Raw genomic sequence first — 17,852 nt, forward strand, 5'->3', positions numbered from 1 at the left:
CGGAGCTGATCGCAGCTGAATGCAAGATGTGGTGGGAACTATGTGGCGCAACTGTTCCTATACCTGCAGCACCTGAGTCTCGACGTGGGGATTCTTATGACGGGGCTCGTGGTGCGGCTGGTGTGCCTGTATGCGAGCTTGTCAACATACTCCAGCAATTACTGACAATTAGAAACACTGGTCCCATGATCAACAATCAGTTGCTGACGTGTGGGTTACCTACTTAACGTATTACGAAGCTCAAACGGCATCATGAATGGATGCATAAATCCTTGAGCTCGACGCTTGCAGAGGGTTGATCATCAAGATGCCATCAGCATGTGACCAATCCAACTTCCATGTGGCTGAGTTCAATGGATTCGGCTGGATGTGGCATCTGGTTTTAAGAAACTCCAGATTGGAGTACCACAAACCTTTTCGTAAACAGGGAGTGCGAGGGATGAAGACGATCTCCGTGATGTAGCCACCTTTGTACATACATCATTGCACTAGTAAGCATGCTGGCAATATCCTTTAGACGCTTTTGCCGAAGAAACTTGTCTGATTCCAAATCTGAGCAAAAGATGAAGTTCCTTGTGAACCATAACTTTTCGAAGATGGCAAGGTACAAAATGATTGGACAATCCGATGACTTAACATCCTTCGCAACACTGTGAATCCATCTCCCAAATTTGAGACCCCAAACTCCATCATGTCAATGCATGACACTGCTCATCCAGTAATAATGTAAATTGAAGCTTGTACAACGGCTTCTGAGGATTTAGATCCCCTTCTACTGTTTCGGTTCCGTTTGATCGCTCAATCTACAGATCCTCAGCTGGATTAGGAACCCCTGTGATTGAAAGGGAAGATTTCCCATTTGATATAGTGATTCTTGAAGAAATGTGTGTTTAAATGGAAACCTTGAAATCAGTTGAAATAACCTATGTCGTCAGGTGGTGCGAAGTGCGTCAACGTTCCTTCAACATGGAAGACACTGCAGCCGATACTAGAATCTCTGCATTGCAATCCAGAGATTTGAATGTTTGAAGAATCCTCAAACTTGATTCTTTCAAAAGGTCAGCTGCGAGCCCAAATCTCAGAAACGAAAACGAGGTCGAGGAGTAGAGCTTCGAATTGTAAGCAATTGCTGAAGCAAGTAGGTCAACTCGCGTTTGATGTATTTTACTCGCTTCGCAATCCGTGTCATAATAAATCCCACGTCGAGAATCGTATCTTTTTGTGTTAAACCGTTGCACTCATCTGCTTCATCTATCCGGCAGGCCATTGCACAAATTTGACGAGATCGTCGATTATCCCCGAACACACAATTCATCTCCATCCGAGATTCTCATTCCGAAGGTTCGGTAACCTGCCGATATCTTCACTGCTTCAATTCTGGCTCAAAATCCTGTAACGTATTAGCCACCTCCAGAGGAGATGATTTCGTCCGCACAATACCTTAAAATATCACAGCCCACCTTAAATCATATTAGTTAGATGTACACATTTGTTATGATATTTACATAATTGGCTACGAATGCCTCCTCGTAAGGTGTACATAGTGGTGCTGTTGTACTCTGAGTATCATTAAACCGTTTCTTCGTCTCCAGCTTACTCTGTTCACAATCTTGATTCGTATGGATAATGTGATGTTTGTAGAAGAAAAAATAAGATTTATTCACAGACAGAATTTCGTCACAATTTAGACTGCTCTGTCAGGATAATTCGCATGCATTTTCACATGATGCGACAAAATTCACATTTCACATGATTGTGTTGTAATCCCCAGCTCATGATCGATGTAAGGAGCAAGCTACGACTTGTGGTTTTGTTTGGCATAGGGAAATTTTGTACATGAGGCTTGCAATACTCATGTTGGATGATCTCATGAGCAATACTTCCCAGTTACTGCAGCTTTTTAAATTTCCAAGCGTGTACATAAGTCACAGGGTTAACGGTGATGAGTTGTGAGCAAAAACCTCAACTGGCAAGTACTGAACAAATACAGAAAGGCAGTTGTCGGGTGATTAGAGACATCTAAGCCATCTGAGCAGATTTCCATTGGAAATAAAGGTGTTGGGTATTATCTGATCTTGACATGAAACCGAAATTTGTGTGTTTTGTTTTTTGTTTTTTTGTTTTTTTGCTTACATTCAACAGCTGCAAAATGCCTTCTATTAATGTGAGTTCTGCCATGCTGACCACCAGCAACTGCGAAAAAAGGTACAAATTGTGCCTAAGTGAAAAAAATTATAAAGAAAAATAGGATCTATTATGTTGGGATTCACATTTTTAAGAGACACAGTTGTGCACAGAAGAATACTATGAGTTGGATACCAGCCTGGTGACGTGCGAAGATGCAAACTTCTGGAAGACTTTTGGCAGATGAGTTCTTCTACACTGCAATCTGGCAGGAAGCTGTAGCTTACACCAAGGTTCTACAAAGTTCTGAAACTTGTGAATAAACTAAGTTTCGGTTCCAAACCCTGGGCTTGGACAAGTAATGAATGTTCAAAACTACTTGAAGCTGTAATAAGTATTCATCGCAACCGATTAATTCAATTTGATTATTTTTATCAAGTCCTTCAATCCAAGGCAAAAGAAAAATATGGACTAATAGGGATTCAGATGAGCAAACTGGCAAGCATTCTGTTTGAAAATCTCTACAACAGATCACAGTCCAGTGGTCAGGTTCCTCATCCAAAATCATGTCGTAATGACTTCAAAAGAACCAATTCCTTGGATTCCACAAGTTCGATGAAGGGAAATTGCAAATCTCGTCAAAGTATCCAGAACTCATCAAAATCATCTCAAAATTGCTGTTTTAGGGAAGAAGAAGAAAAAAAACGATTTTGGAAGCGTGCAGTACTCGACCTCTACACATGGTGACATGGTGTGAGAGAAGTGTATTGTGAACAGTGCGTTCTGGTTTGTGAGCAGATGAAGGCTTCGATGTCGTCAGATGGTGGATGCACAGTGAAGGGGGGAGCTGGAACTGAGGCCCATATCCAGTGCACATTGTTTTCATTTATGTGCACACCACCAAAGCCCGAGAGCACGCATTAAAGCTCCACTAGCATGTAGTGGGCCCATTAAGGTGGCGACGGTGGGGTTTAGTCCTGTGTGCACAAGGCTGTCAGATTGTCACTCACGGCATCCAAGCAACACGAATGAGCCAAGTTAAACACTCAACTCATTGTTGGAGTTCGGCAGACTTCATTCATCTGGGCTTGTCCCTTACTTAACTACGCTGCAGAACTGCACCCAGTCCTTCTCGCTTGAACCATCTGTGGAAGACAAACCGCGGAGTCTAAGATGTGGGCTGTCCATCGAAGTGTGGATTTACTTCCTTGCAAAATACTGTAACTCTGCACATGAATGCTCTTCTAGTGAGTATCATGGAAAGCCTGGGCACAAACGTTGTTGTAAATATTGGAAGTGAATATTAGATAGTCACAAACTGCAAGAGTGAATTCTATCATAAGGACACTTTTGACTCTGGGGATTGTAACCAAGATAAGAGCCTGTAACTTTTTAAATGTTTTAATTGGTTGAAATTGAGCAGCCTTGTTAAGTTGGTTTCATACTTAGATAAATAAGTCCGAATTTCCTGAGAGGAGAAGATGAGGTGGAATGCACTTTTATCCTACATGATATGACATGAATAGTGTTGCCCCTCTAAATTTCCATTAAATCCATCTCAAAGAAGTGGTTTTTACAAAAATTCAAGAAATTGTAGAAAATACTTAAAATTACCACTATGTATGTATATATGGATATATATATATATATATATATATTAAATCAATTTATTTATACTTCTTATAATTGTTAGAGTGAAGATATGAATTGACTTATTAAAATTTAAAATAAACAAATATTTGGTCTATTTATAGCAACTTCTTATTTTATATAATATCCAAAGATTAAGGGTTATAAAGGAAGATTTTTCTTCACGAAGTAAAAAAATTAGTAAAAATTGTAAACTATGGCCTTTTAAAGTGGGCTTTTAGATATAAACTCCACTTTGGAAGATAAGTTGCCTGTCTTTTATTCTCCCATTTACTCTTCAAAGTGGGCCCAATACTTATAACAAGTAAAATGCTTCTATTAAGTTTGATTGTGGAATTTCTAGCCTATTAATTCTAACTCCTATCAACCACCTTCTATTTAAGAATTATTTAATGTATCATATGTTTTTTTTCCTACTTGAAAAAATCCCATACTAAATAGCATTGTGATAAGTCATTTTTAAAATTTTATTTCAAAGCCTTTGAAATAATTTAACTTAGTTTATTTTATTTTGATAATTTAGCATTTATTTTTTACTCACATGGTAGTGAATGATTTTTTTTTTGAAGAAACAAATACTGGGTTAAAAGTACAAAAGGTGGCAACAATAATTTAATCCACTAAAATCGAATTATATACTTTTTCAAAGTATTTCTAATCTTGATTTTGATTTGAATCTAAAATCTTGTAAGTTCTCGTATTATTGTTCAAAATAATTGGCAACTTTCTAATAAAATAATATTTTTTTGAAAAATATGGATTGCTATATGGTGATTATAATAAAAAAAAAACTATAACTATTTTTTCATATTTTGAATTCTTAAAATTTGATTATCTAATTGTAAATTTTGATGTAGCTCAATACTTCTATAAAAATTTAGTTATTACTTTATGAATCTTAGTAGTTTCTAGCAACACATGTTTATTACTCTAAGTTTTTTTAATTATAAAAATATTATATTCTTTATCATAGATTTTATCAAATTTATTTATTTTTAAATCCTAAAATTATATTTTTTTCTAAAATTTTGTTTCTATATACAATTCCAATAATTTATGAATTTTATACTCGTAATTCTAGGCCCCCTAAATCACTAATTCAGAATACCAAGATCTGTGAGTTCCATAAAAATAATAATTTTTTTCTTTCTTTTTTCACAACTATAATTCTTTGAAACTTAGAAATTTCAGGAAAAGATTACAATGTTTTAAAAAGAAGTAATGATTTCGAGATAACCACAACACATGACATTTCCTCATTCAAAAAATAAAAAAATAGTATGAATAGAGTATTCATTGATTGTCCATCTGAAAACCAACAGCAACAAACTCAAATTGTTAAATTTCTTTGTTTCTTTGTTTCTTTCTTTCGTTTTTTGTTTTTCGTTTTTCGTTTACATGCAAAGACCTCAACATATTCCAGGTGTTGTCGATCAGTGTGCAGCAAATAGTCGGTGGACATTTATGAAGCACTGTTTGCCATACAACATAAATAATAAACATAAATAACAATAAAATATGAGTACTTTAATATTCTTACACTCTTCACTTGTGGTCTAAGAGCGTCCAATGTACTCAAACTCTGGACTCAACGAAAGAAACAATTTTGCAAGTTTCCAAGCAGTCTGACAACAGAAGGCAACGAACACAAGCATTGAGGCGGAGAAAACAGAACGCCATGAAGAAGGGCTCCGGAGTTAGCTGACCTGACCCACTACCTTCCCGAAGACGTGCTTCAGTCCATCTAGACCTCTTTTATGGTTCTAAGAATTGTGCACAGATTGTAATAAAAGACGATCCAGGTGGGACTGAAGCCACCGCTCGGTGAAGTGCAGGGCCGTGCCGGATCCATCAACACACTCCATTGACTGTTGCTCTTTATGCTCATTCATGGCTCTCATAACTGCTACTCCTTCTTCCCAACACCCGGACACTCTCCTTGCCGTCCTATATATACCGCCCACTCTCCACCTCTGTCTCACAGCCCCCCAGCCGCCCATCTACCTTTTTCGGAATCGTTCAGCTGTAAACTATTTTCGACGTTGTCGATACAGTTCACTGTCGGTTTTCTGAAGCTATGGCGATGAGACTGGTTGCAGTTGCTGCGGTTCTCCTCAGCTGCAGCTGCTTCGCTCCTGCTGATGCCGCCAGGGCATTGCTTACTCTACCCGGGAGTGGCAGTGGGAGTGGTGGCTTGAGCAGCTTGCTCCCGAGCTTGAGCTTCTGCCCACCCCCTCCCTCGACGGACCCAGTGACCCCGCCTTACACTCCGTCCTACAGTCCTCCTACTCCCTCTGTAGACTCTCCGGTGATCCCCACCCCTTCTGCTCCTTATACTCCTACTCCGACGACGCCCAGTGGTGGATCCCCCTCTACCCCTACTCCCAGCACCCCGTCTTCTCCGTATACCCCAAGTCCTTCTGGTTCTTCTCCCGGCTCTGGTTCCCCACCTGCAGGTGGTTACTGAGAGGTTGTTTTCGTTGCGGTGTGGGCCTCAGGTATGAGTCATCCTTCTTGCATTGGTGTAGATGGTATGTCCTATGGTTTATATCGTGTAAACTGTTAATTCATCCTATGGGCGTCAGCGGCGACGGATGCATTTTCTGGCCTGATCGATTGGAAATGGTGTGCAGGATTCAAGGTCCATGAGAGCACTGCTATTATGTTGTTGTGTTGGGCATTTTTACGTGAATGGAGTCAATGTCCATCTCTTGTAAGCTTCTCCTCCGCAAGTTGTGAAGTCTGGTGTACAAGTGACGCCAGGATTCGGCATGTCAGCATCTGATTAGATCGGTGGGGTTGTAGTGGAGTAGTGCATGGCAGGGTGTCGACTCAGGCAGTTAGGGAGCTGGTCATCTCGGGAAGTGGATTAATTTCTTCACATCATGTTAGGTGGTGTATTTAGAGGTTGCCATATTAGTCGCCGATTTGATTTGCAAAGTTGGTCATGACCTACGATTTGTGTCATTTGATGCTACTTTTGAAGTAAAGATGAAGTAAATGTTTCACTTACGGTCTTCTATTTCCTGTCTGAATGAGGTCATATTATATTTAGTTCGGACGAGTCGTTGAAAATGTCATGTCGGTTCACAGGGCTTCCCTCCACAACATCTAGGATTGATATTTGATGTAGTGGGAATACGATTCTCAATTGATGCGGCAGGTTGTGATGTTAGCTTACTTATTTTCTCGTGCTGATAGGAAAGTGAATTGTTAGCACTTGTCCATATCCTGGACCATTGCAAAGTTCCAATACTAGCAAGCTGTTCTCTACTAAAAATTTCCCTCCCAGTCATGCCAAATCGCTATTAAGACAATCCCGCTTTGGTTTAAAGGTTTTTAGTCACAATCACTCTGTCCAGTGTCTATTTGTTGCTAGACACAACTGAATCATACCCCAACCTGACGGATTGTACCCATACCCACATGCGAATAATTCAACACTAGTTGTTCTTTTCAGTAGCTCGGTTAATCCTACCGACCACAATTACTTATCCCACTAGCTTCTATACGACGCTATACAATAACTTAAGTCATAACTAAGCCTCTCATTGTATGGTTTTAGAATAACTTTCCTTTACCAGCTTGCTTTAATACCGTGCGTCTTTAATGTCAAACGAAGAATAATCTTATGAATCGTCCTGGCGTGAAGCTGTGCAGAACAAGCAGAATAATTTTCTGTGTATCTTGAATAATCCCTACCTCAACGTTCAATTCTTTTCAAAGAATCAACACAGAAAAGGCGAAGGTTTCCACACACATGTTGTCCATGTCCACGTTAAAACTGACAACAGCTTCAATGCCTATCGCGGACATGTTGGAAGAATTTAACAAATTACATCCGCAATCGAATTGTGCGTGAAATCACTTGCATACCAGTGCAAATCCTCGAGCGAGTTACATTGGTTCTAAGAATGAAATTGAAGAACAAATCGAAGAGTATTTACAACCTATCTACAGTAGAAAGTTACATTTTACTCTGTTACAGCTCTAACTCACGTCTAGATTCACTTAGTAGGCAATCCGAAATTTCAACAACAAAATGTCATTGTATAGTTCGTGCAGAGTTAGCTCTAGACTCTGTATGACACTCGATATAACGTAATGTTGACGAATCATGCTTTTCGAGCTCATTCGCAATGTCAGTCGATCAGAAACGGCGATTTGCATTTTGCAGAATTAGACAAGAAGAATGTTGGCACTAACCCGGGTGCTGATTTCCTGTTTGTTGAATCAATCTAAACAACACTAAGCGCGGCACACAGTGCTCTGCATCAAACGAGACGGTCTCTGTCGACAGTGGATTCTTCCTTTTGCAGCGAAAGGAGATGCTTGGTCCACTTCTCAGAATGGTCATCTCAAGAGCTCGTCAATTACGTAAGTAGAAGCCCTTTTGTAGAGGCACTAAATCTTGGATTCAACAGCCAAGCAATGCGCAGATACAATGGATCATCAATAGCCAGCATTGATAGTTCGATTCAGTGCCGAGGCTATTAGGTTGTAGAGTGTGATAGATGTCAATGAGGAGCTTGAAACCGCTGCATACCAGTTCATGCTCTTGCTGCATGATTGCGTAGATCATGAGCTAATCTAAGGTCAGAAAAGCTTGCCACCACCTCATCATAGAGCAAGGCATAAAACCACTTCAATGACCTTTTGAGATAGTTTCCATGCGTAGTAGAACAAATCAACAGACCAGCAGCGGAAAAAGAAAGAAGCCGTTGGTTACGAGGAACATTGCAGGAGTGAAAAGGGATAGAAAGAAAGACATTTTTTTTTTTTTTTTTTTTTTTTTTTTCCATGTTTTGAGGTGCAATATCATGTTCTCACTTTTATCATTGCTATTTTGCAGAGTCATATTACCACATCATTACACGTCCATATTAGCAACCCCAATTGTGTGAGATCAAGGACGTTTGCAGGTAGAGACAAATGTATTGCTGAGTCAGTTCGTCCACGTCATTAAACAAAACAATGCATGTTTATATTACGTTGTCCATATTTGGAAACGGCGGTGTGAACAATGGTGAAGCAAACAACGAACCTACTCTTTTCATTTTAAGCATTATTTATTCATTTAATTTTAAATGCTCAACCAGTCATTTTTAATTCCAAAATTTGTGACCTGTGATACCAATTTGCTGACTGCAAAACCAGGAGGTTCAAGAGAAAAAGAGTTTTGTGTGGCACCCAGTTCTGGCAACACACACACACACCCTCAATCCTCTGAACGATCAAGAGGAATTTTGCAGAGGCGTTTGGTGATCAGGCCACTGTCACCCACGAACACACTTGTGTGGAAAATAAAAAACAAATAAAAAGACAAAAAAAAAACAAACAAACAATTAAACAAACAGGCTTCTATATTTTATAATTTGATTTGCAACTATTGGTCCGTTTTTTACGTGGGTGATGGTACGTCATGGATGGAATTCTACCCACATAATGGACTAAGTCAAGTCAAACACCATTCATCCGTATGTCTTTTCATGTGCGCAACGTCTTTTTCATCTATCTATTGTTTTCAAGCGTAAAATGGGTGTGGAATTGGCTAAGTTGTAAGCACAGTAATGAATGTCGATTTGTCAGTGTTATACCTCATCAAAATACGGATATACATACATACATATATCGAAATAAACATGTTGACATTCCTGCTTCCCTTCCTCCATTTATCTGACAATAACCCACAAACAAAACTTTGAAGGTTTGGCTCATTTAGATAGCAGCAGATTCGGGGAATGAATACACACACACACAACAATTTGTTTTTTTTAGGATATATATATATATTTTTTTTCATGACATCTTTTCATGAGATCATGCTCTTTCATTACCATTTTATTCTAAAATGAAAGCTGATATACAAAGATGTGTTTTGTATGGACAAAATATGAAGTGCTCCATTGAAGATAAATTTGGGCCACGGAGGTGATGGTGGGAGATCATTCAGTCAGTGGAGGATTTTCGGTGGAAATGGGTCATGACAGTGTTTGTTTTTTTTTAGCATGCGGGTAGTCAGCATGGCTTTCCTTGCTCTTGATGGGGTGAGGAGCGCTGGGAGACGGACCCAGTTGGATCGATCACCAGCGTGCACGAGCTTCGTTGAAGGTCTGGAGTTGGTCCACTTGCTAGTTGCATTTGAAGGTCGGAGAGCTGGGTTCGTTTTCTTGATGCATGCTGTTCACAACATCGGTTGGAATGGGTCTCGGATGCTTTGGTGTCAAGTCGCGGATTCTGCACTGGTAGGAACTGGGGTTCGCAGGAGATTCTGCAGTAAGAAGTATGGTTCATGAAGTGTTCCACATTTCGAGGTGTGGAATTGTCGCAAGTCTGACCCCGAGATTTGCTGAAACTGATCGCCCAGGCACAGGGTTTATCTCGGGACAGTTTGGGCGGGAACCAGGAAAGTTTCGATAGTCGATTTAAGTTCGTATGGTGTATTAGGTGTGAGTTGAATGTATAGGGCAAGGAAAGAATGCAGCAGGTTTGGGAGCTCGTGGAAGGTTAGCATTCAGCCGAAACGCCTGCGAATGTGAAGAAATAGTGAGAATGGGGGTTTTGTTTTACAGTCGCACCTCAGAGGAGGTGCTTGTCCAGCAGCGGAGTGAATGGTCTGGCGTGAAGAGACGCTTGAGACGAGAGGACTGTGAATATGTCAAACACGACAAGCTTTTCTCCAAATGGAAGGTAGCATTGCCATCCCGGTTAAGCCTGAATTGAGCCTTTCTCTTGTCACGCAAATGCGAACGGTCTTTACATTGTCGTAAAAATGTTTCTAGAGAGGATTTTCTATATCGATCCGTTGCCTGGGTTATCTTCCACTCATGAAAATTTCTCCCACAATTGCAACTGCATTTGGAATCATTTTGAAAAGTATAGTTTGTAAAATATTGATGCAGTGCAACAAAGATTGGGTTTCTAGTTGCGTGCTGCATCTTTTTTCTAGTTTACTACGTTCTTCCTATTCTTAGGGTTGTGATTTTAGTCATCCTTGTGTTCGGAAGAAACTGGACTGAATATTGTACCTCGCTGATGCAGTCGTGGAGAGTGGTAAAATCACAAAATGGTAGTTCCTAGCTTTTTGGGTAATACAGTGGCTCTCGCAAATTCTAATTTATTGGGATTTGATTGTGTTTGCAATAATGTGATGCAGATTCTAGTAGGTCCTTCAGACTGGAGCGAACATTCGGCGGGGAAGGATGGTATAGACAGATACCATCTTCACAACCTTCCGGCCTCTCATTTTGGGCCAGGAGTTTATGAACTGGGTGTGACAGCTCCGTCATGGACTCCAACCTCTCACAGTCAGCGTAGACGGAGCTTGAAAAGGGAGGATGTTTTGGCCGTGTACGTTGGTCAAGCTGATAATATCCGTCAACGTCTCCAGCAATATGGGCAGGCGGGTTCGCACCTTGAAGGTTCAGGGTAAGGATTCTCCATCACATTGCCGAAACCATGCATTCCAGGGAGGCGACCATCTCTTAATGCCTAATCAGTGGTTTCCAACTTTGATGAACGGAAACTTGGCAACAAGGTCTCTGACAGATGTTTTTTGCTGCAGATCCACAAAATACTGTCGAGGAAACGACGACTCAGTATCTTGCGGGAGCAGTAGCAGTCTCCGCTCACAAAGTGGAGATCAGAGTGGAGTAAAGAGATCTAATAGCAGTCCTCGCCTTTTTTCGGAGGTTTTTGCTCTCGGCAGTTCTGTTGCTTTTCGGTGGGCACATGTAAGATCTGCTGTGGGAGAGTTCAAATCTCATCATATTGAATTGATCAATTTACGCCGATTGACGTGTTGTAGCTTTTTTGCTTGTCCCTGTTAGACCTCTCAACGTAATGTGAACTACTTCTTAAACTGTTCAGTGTGTGCCTCAATCGATCGAACAATCAATCAATCATTCATGTTGAAAATTGGATGGAGCTTCGTGCACTTCGATTCAAAGCAGACCCTATTCTCGTGTGTGTCCTTGCAGACAGATAGTAAAGTAATGGCTGAGCAAGTGGAATCAGAACTTCTGGCTGTCTTCGACTACGCGTGGAATAAAGGCAGCAATGGCAACCGCCGTTCTCGCGACATTCTTGCCAAGCTTTTCATGTCTTGGCCTACTAATGATCCCTTCTGCAAGCCCGTTTTTTCGGGCAAGAAATTTCTCCTTTGCGGCACCAATGCTGTAGGCATCAAGGTAGCCTTGCGGAAGCCTCAAGATACTTCATCAAATTCGAACAAAAGCATGATAAATACAAACCCGTGCTTTTGCATGCAGATGCAATCTCCTGTCCCAGCGAATGTCCTCACTCCAGGGAAGACGGCCTCCATGGAGCTCAGGTGCGGAGTGCTAACAGACAAAGGTATACCTTGTGATGTTGCTCCCGTCAAAGGCCGTAAACGTTGCCTACACCACAAAGGAATGCGAGTTAGAGGGGTTCCAGCCGCAGGGCATCCTCCTCTGGTCAAGTATACCATTATGGATGACAGCATGGGTAGGGTGAAACGGGAGTCTGTGAAAGTTGGTGAAGGCTCAGTTTGTTTACCAATAGGCCTCCAATCTTTTTTCTCAGCCAAGACCAGAATAGATCGCAACAAGGTCCCTGAAGACGAGCCCGGGGAGAGACGGCCACTTAGCCTTTCCTTCAATACCTGGATGAAAGTGGAGTCGGAGCGAGTTCACGACGGCTTAGATTCTTCATGGAGCTGTCCCAACGGTGAAGTGAAATCTTCTCTCATCTCGCTCTACAAGGCTTCGAAACAAGACAGGGGGCAGCATTCAGGAATAAATGCAATTCCAAACAGGAAAGTTCGACAACCTAGTTGCAAGTATACTCCCGTTCCCGTCGATGATAGTAAGAGGAGGTAGACTCTTTGAAGTGCACTAGATTTCAGAAGGTTTGGTGTAAATTGTTAGGGGTTTTTGTTAGCGTGTTTTTTGCAGACATCTAATGACATCAAACAAAATTTGAAGGATTTGGACATTGACTATCTGAAAGTTAGTTTGTCTACGTTCCATTCTATTTTACTTGAATGCTGTTTGACTTCAGAATTTGATATGTGCGAGTTTCTCGATTGTGTGGATAAGAAAAAGTTCTTAGGTAGTAATCAACAATGAGTACAACTTCACCAGCACGCTACTAGGACAAACAACACTGCAATTGTAGCTTTCAGTCGCTGAAAAATAGCTTTGAGTCTCACGATTGCCCCTCAAAGCTAGGCTACTTACACAAAGCAGTTGTGGTTTAGGGCATCGACACCGGTGCTTGAGCGTTACAATCCAAAGCACATTTCCAGGATGTTCATTTTCGTAACGAGTTGCAACATATTTTCCACACTATATCATGTGCTAAGAGAAACCGCAATTATCGGTGTTGAAAACACGTTTACCAAAGTGCATACGCAAGCAAATAATGACAAAAAAACATAACACGAAAATAAGTCCTTTTCAAACATGGGAAGTGGAAAAATCTCATTCGACGTAGAAACAGTGCACCTTAACGTTCTGTATACTTATGCTAAGTTGCATGAGCTACTGTGAGGAATATACAAAATGCAAATCACCCTTCCTGGTGGCCAAATCCCCACAGCGAAAATCTCAGTGGCGGCAGCATAGCATCAGTATCCCACGCTACATTTTGAGGAAAAGCCACCATTCAGTTGATCTCGTGCGAGAGAACAGAAGTCTTAGTTAAAAAGGCTCGTTTTCTTCATGATTCTGTAAAACTCGTCCTCACTGACCGCATTGTCGCCTGTTTCCAAGTCAGGAATTGAACACAACATCAGCTATGAATAAACAATGCAGAAAGGGCTATGAGAAATACTGGTATTTCTATAACAATGAAGTTAAGAGCATTCGCATTGAACCATGCAGTATCTTGAAGTCTGTGCCGTCAATCAAGATTGTAACCATACCATCGCGATCGGCTTCCTCAATCATCTCCTGCAACTCTGCATCGGACAAATTTTCACCCAGCTCCCGTGCAACCCGCTTCAAATCTTTGAATGTAATCGTGCCCTACAGTGGAAGACTTGGTTGTCATGATTTCATCACTAATACAGAGCTTTAACAAAGGGCTACAAACATGAGTCAATCTCTTTGTGACAGTACTGTTGGAAGCAATAGGTGCATGGGTGTTTCTAATTGAAAATATCCACGGAGTTCCGAGATTGTCTTTTCTTTCACTTGGGTTCATACGCGATATACCTCAATTTGATTCTACACCCCTACCCATGAAGAAAGCACGATTAACTTCATCGACCTCGATGCAAACATCAAGCCCCAACTTAATATTTGTCTTTTCAACTGTGAGTATTACTCCTAAACCGATTTTAATATCTTCACTTGCATGTTTGGAAATTCAATCGAAGAATTGCCACACTGACGTACTGAGAAACACTGTGTGATCGATTATTGTCATCCATCAACATACACTTATCAAACAGATTAGCTACAAGTAAATGGAAGGCCAACAGTATTCTAGGTTATTTAAACAAGCAATTCAATGATTCAAGAATACTCACTGTATCGTCATCGTCAAAGAGACGGAAGGCTTTCATGATCTCCTCCCTGGAGTCGCGCTCTCCCATTTTTGCTGTCATCATATGTACGAACTCATCGAAATCAATAGTACCGCTTCCATCTTTGTCTATATCAGCAATCATCTTCTTGATTTCCTGCACTACCGTTATCGTGTATCAATCATAATGTAACTTGATTGGCTCTTATAAGAACTAAGATTCCACTTAGGTATTCAAGGATGTTATCTGAAAACCACACTGCTAATTGAAGAACTTAGATCTGAACAGCCAATAGGCAGTCCAGCAGATAAATCATGCCATTATTCAAAAAATAATGATCAATAACAAACGAATTCCGAATAGTAGAAAAGCTAGAAACTGACCTCTTTTTTAGGTTCAAAACCAAGAGCCCTGTCACACACAACGGAATGATACGCCAACACTCAGCTCCAGGTACACCTTCAGAAAATTCCTGTGCTGCTCGAATACTTCCAGCAGGTCCCATAATCGAACATTAATACTAGAATATATGCATGAACTTGCTTACCTCATGGCGACTTTGAGTTCCTTAGCATCAATCGTCCCTATCACACAAAACACAAACACAAACACAAACTCATAGGTGAATCTCAAATGAGAAGCTTGGAGCAAGCTCGAACTTCACCCACCAATTACAGCGGTTTGATGGTACTTACCGGAACCATCTGTATCAAAGAGGTCGAAGGCCTCACGAATCTCCTGTTTCTGATCATCAGTAAGACCCTGGAACCGGCCGGGCTTGGCCTTGTCCCGCCTAGCGGGTCCCATACCAGGTTTGCGGAAACTCTGCAATGCACAAGCAAACCCCATTAAAAGAGAAAATTGGTTCAGCACTACTGAGATAAATCATCCAATGAGTACTTGGAAATGCGTCTCCTTGGCGGGTCAACTTCGAATAAACTTCACAAATGAATTACCGACAAACCAAACGAAATAAATTTTGTTCCCGCAAAACAACTCGGTTTCTGACGTGATCGGTAACCATAACACAACAACGAATTCTATGGACGTCCATGGAAATTGGAACACTGAGATACTCCACATCAACCCTCGTACAAGCGAAAACAGAGAAATCATGAACAACCATTGCTCAGTGCCGACTCTCGACCTCAAAATCTTTACAGAAAAAGGTGACAAAGGCGATGGGAAAACCCCGCCGACCAACTTCACCTGCCGACACTGGCAGGTAATTCCTTACACCTTCACATTAAGCCACACCGAGCTAGACCCACAAATCTCACAGAAAAAGCACGATCGAGACAACACACCCGCTACCATACAGGCCAACACAACTTCGACCCACAGACAAACAGACGAAAACCAGATGCATCGGATACCACAATACCACCTCACCACCAGATTCAAAATTCCAATAACTTATTACCAATCCCTCAACACCCCACAAAATGGTCGATACTCAAAACCTAGTTTCTCAACACGCCGACCACAAACCCATACCATGGTTCTGCCAACGGCTTGAGTAACCCTTCTTCAAGATTCTTCCTGCACAGAGACGAATACTCCAGGGACCCAACTTTGAAAGCTGGACTAAGAAGACGTTTGTCAGCGGAACTCTCCGATCTGATACCGTAGGAACTTGTGGAGCCGTGGAATGCAAGAAAACAAACACACAGAGCAGACAGCGCAAAGGTGGGACGAAGCTCTAGAATCAAACAGCAACCGTGGAACCAACGGGAAATATATACAGACATGTGTTTGTGTGTGATATTATATGGTATGTGGAATTGTGCAAACACGCCTTCACTATGCGTTGCTGTAGCGTGTGAGGCTGCGTTGTGGAGGCATTTTCTGCGTTACTGGGTTGTGTTTAGCTTCGATTCATTTTTGCTTTCTGTTTCTGTGAAGCTAAACCTGGTTTTTCTCTCGGGTCATGATTTGTGGACCTTCGCCACATCATGCGGCGATGGAGGTTGTTTAGCGTAATACGTTTCTGTAGGAAAACCCACAACTGCAAACATTTGTTCCCTGGCATCTTTTTCAACAGAGCCCTGTAGTTTGGATTGAGGTTTCGGAATGCGTGGTTTGGATTGCGATTTGAAAGATTTCAGCCACACAATAAGATTTAAGAATTTCTAATCTCCATTGATTGTTAAACAATTACCGGTTTATCTCTTCATCTTTTTTTCTTTTGGTGTGTATGCTGGAATACAATTTGTTTCATTTTGAGACTTGAAAAAAATAAAAAAAATATATCTACGTGTGAATATACATTATATATTATTATGTTTGTATTCATATATATATATATATATATATTCTTACGTACATAATAATAATAATGTGTAGTTTTAACCTACATACATACATAATAATAATGTGTATGTACTAAAAAACCTAAACACTTGAATTCAGACTATTTTCTTATAAATCTGAATTGTAAAATTGCAAATTTAAAGATGCTATTGCTAGACAAAGATTTTGTTATAGGAAATATATGTTCTTATCATAGGTATTAATATTAAAAAAATATGTATATATATATATATATATATATATTAACTTAATTTATATTTTATATACTATATTTGATAAATTTATTATTCATTGAGTTTTTATTTATTTATGATATGTTTTTAATATTAATCAAGTATGATTTAAAATGATTTTAGATATACATGTTGAAAATATATCATGTAAAAGGTTTCCGCTACAAGCCCACCTCAAGTTGTTATATACACTCATTATGTCTATACACACATCTAAGACCTTTGATTGGTTGCTCTAGACCCTCTCTTCCTTATCTTGGTATAAGTCTTAGTCTTTTTTTTTTTTTTTTTTTTTTTTTTTTTCTCTTTCGTGTTTCAATGTGGATCTTAGTTTTATTTTTTATTTTTTTCTTTCCTTTTTCTTGATTTGGCAGCAAGGCTAAAAAGTTGGAAAAGAAATCTAAGACCCATGTCATAATGAAGAAGAAGGAGAAGAAGGGACTAGAATAAAGAAGTAGAAGAAGAAAAAGAGCTCCAAGACCTACTCCAAAACAAAGAAGAGAGGATCTAGAAGAGCCAATTAGAAGCCTTGAGTGTATGTGTAGACATAATAGGTGTGCAAATGGCAATTTGGGATGTACTTGCAGCTAAAGCCTATATAAAATCTACAAATAATGTTTGTTGTTAATATTAGTATTTTAAAAAATGATATTAAAAAATTAACAAATAAATATATTAAAGAATATTTTTATGTACATAAATATATATATTATTTTAATTTTATTATTTAAAAAACTTAATTTTACATATAGGACTTTTATAAAAAATATAAAAAATATAAAATAAAATGATTCATAGAGATTTATAAGTATCTTTGGAAATTAATGGTATAATTGATATTATGATAAACATAATGCATACACAACAATAAAGTAATTATAATATTTAAAATTTTATGTTATAGACATACATATTTACTTAGATTAAAGGTGTTGAATAGAAGTAAGTAGAAGTAAGTAGATTTGATAATATCTTATAGATAAGCATTCTAAAAGCTTCATAGATGCAAATTTGACTTT

The 17,852-nt window shown here is 39.7% G+C and overlaps 3 protein-coding genes across 3 annotated transcripts; 2 read left to right on the forward strand and 1 right to left on the reverse strand.

The window, feature by feature from the left end:
* The first annotated feature begins 5,767 nt into the window (after positions 1–5,767).
* LOC112279577 (uncharacterized) lies at positions 5,768–6,786 on the forward strand. The gene is made up of 2 exons (XM_024514169.3): positions 5,768–6,272; positions 6,408–6,786. Exon 1 carries the CDS (start codon positions 5,852–5,854, stop codon positions 6,239–6,241), a length of 390 nt encoding a protein of 129 aa, XP_024369937.1. The 5' UTR covers positions 5,768–5,851; the 3' UTR covers positions 6,242–6,272; positions 6,408–6,786.
* Positions 6,787–9,780: 2,994 nt separating this feature from the next.
* LOC112280211 (protein EFFECTOR OF TRANSCRIPTION 2) lies at positions 9,781–12,764 on the forward strand. Its single transcript, XM_024515436.3, has 4 exons — positions 9,781–10,464; positions 10,931–11,202; positions 11,339–11,507; positions 11,754–12,764. Exons 1-4 carry the CDS (start codon positions 10,327–10,329, stop codon positions 12,633–12,635), a joined length of 1,461 nt encoding a protein of 486 aa, XP_024371204.1. The 5' UTR covers positions 9,781–10,326; the 3' UTR covers positions 12,636–12,764.
* Positions 12,765–13,193: 429 nt separating this feature from the next.
* Positions 13,194–16,017, reverse strand: LOC112280212 (caltractin). Its single transcript, XM_024515437.3, has 7 exons — positions 15,785–16,017; positions 14,983–15,112; positions 14,835–14,871; positions 14,671–14,698; positions 14,291–14,443; positions 13,682–13,784; positions 13,194–13,518 (listed from the first exon to the last, which is right to left on the reverse strand). The coding sequence occupies exons 1-7, from the start codon at positions 15,785–15,787 to the stop codon at positions 13,454–13,456; spliced, it is 519 nt and encodes a 172-aa protein (XP_024371205.1). The 5' UTR covers positions 15,788–16,017; the 3' UTR covers positions 13,194–13,453.
* Between the last annotated feature and the right edge of the window lie 1,835 nt (positions 16,018–17,852).

The sequence above is a fragment of the Physcomitrium patens genome, chromosome 3 (assembly GCF_059467195.1).
Source record: "Physcomitrium patens ecotype Gransden chromosome 3, ASM5946719v1, whole genome shotgun sequence".
Classification (NCBI taxonomy): domain Eukaryota; kingdom Viridiplantae; phylum Streptophyta; class Bryopsida; order Funariales; family Funariaceae; genus Physcomitrium; species Physcomitrium patens.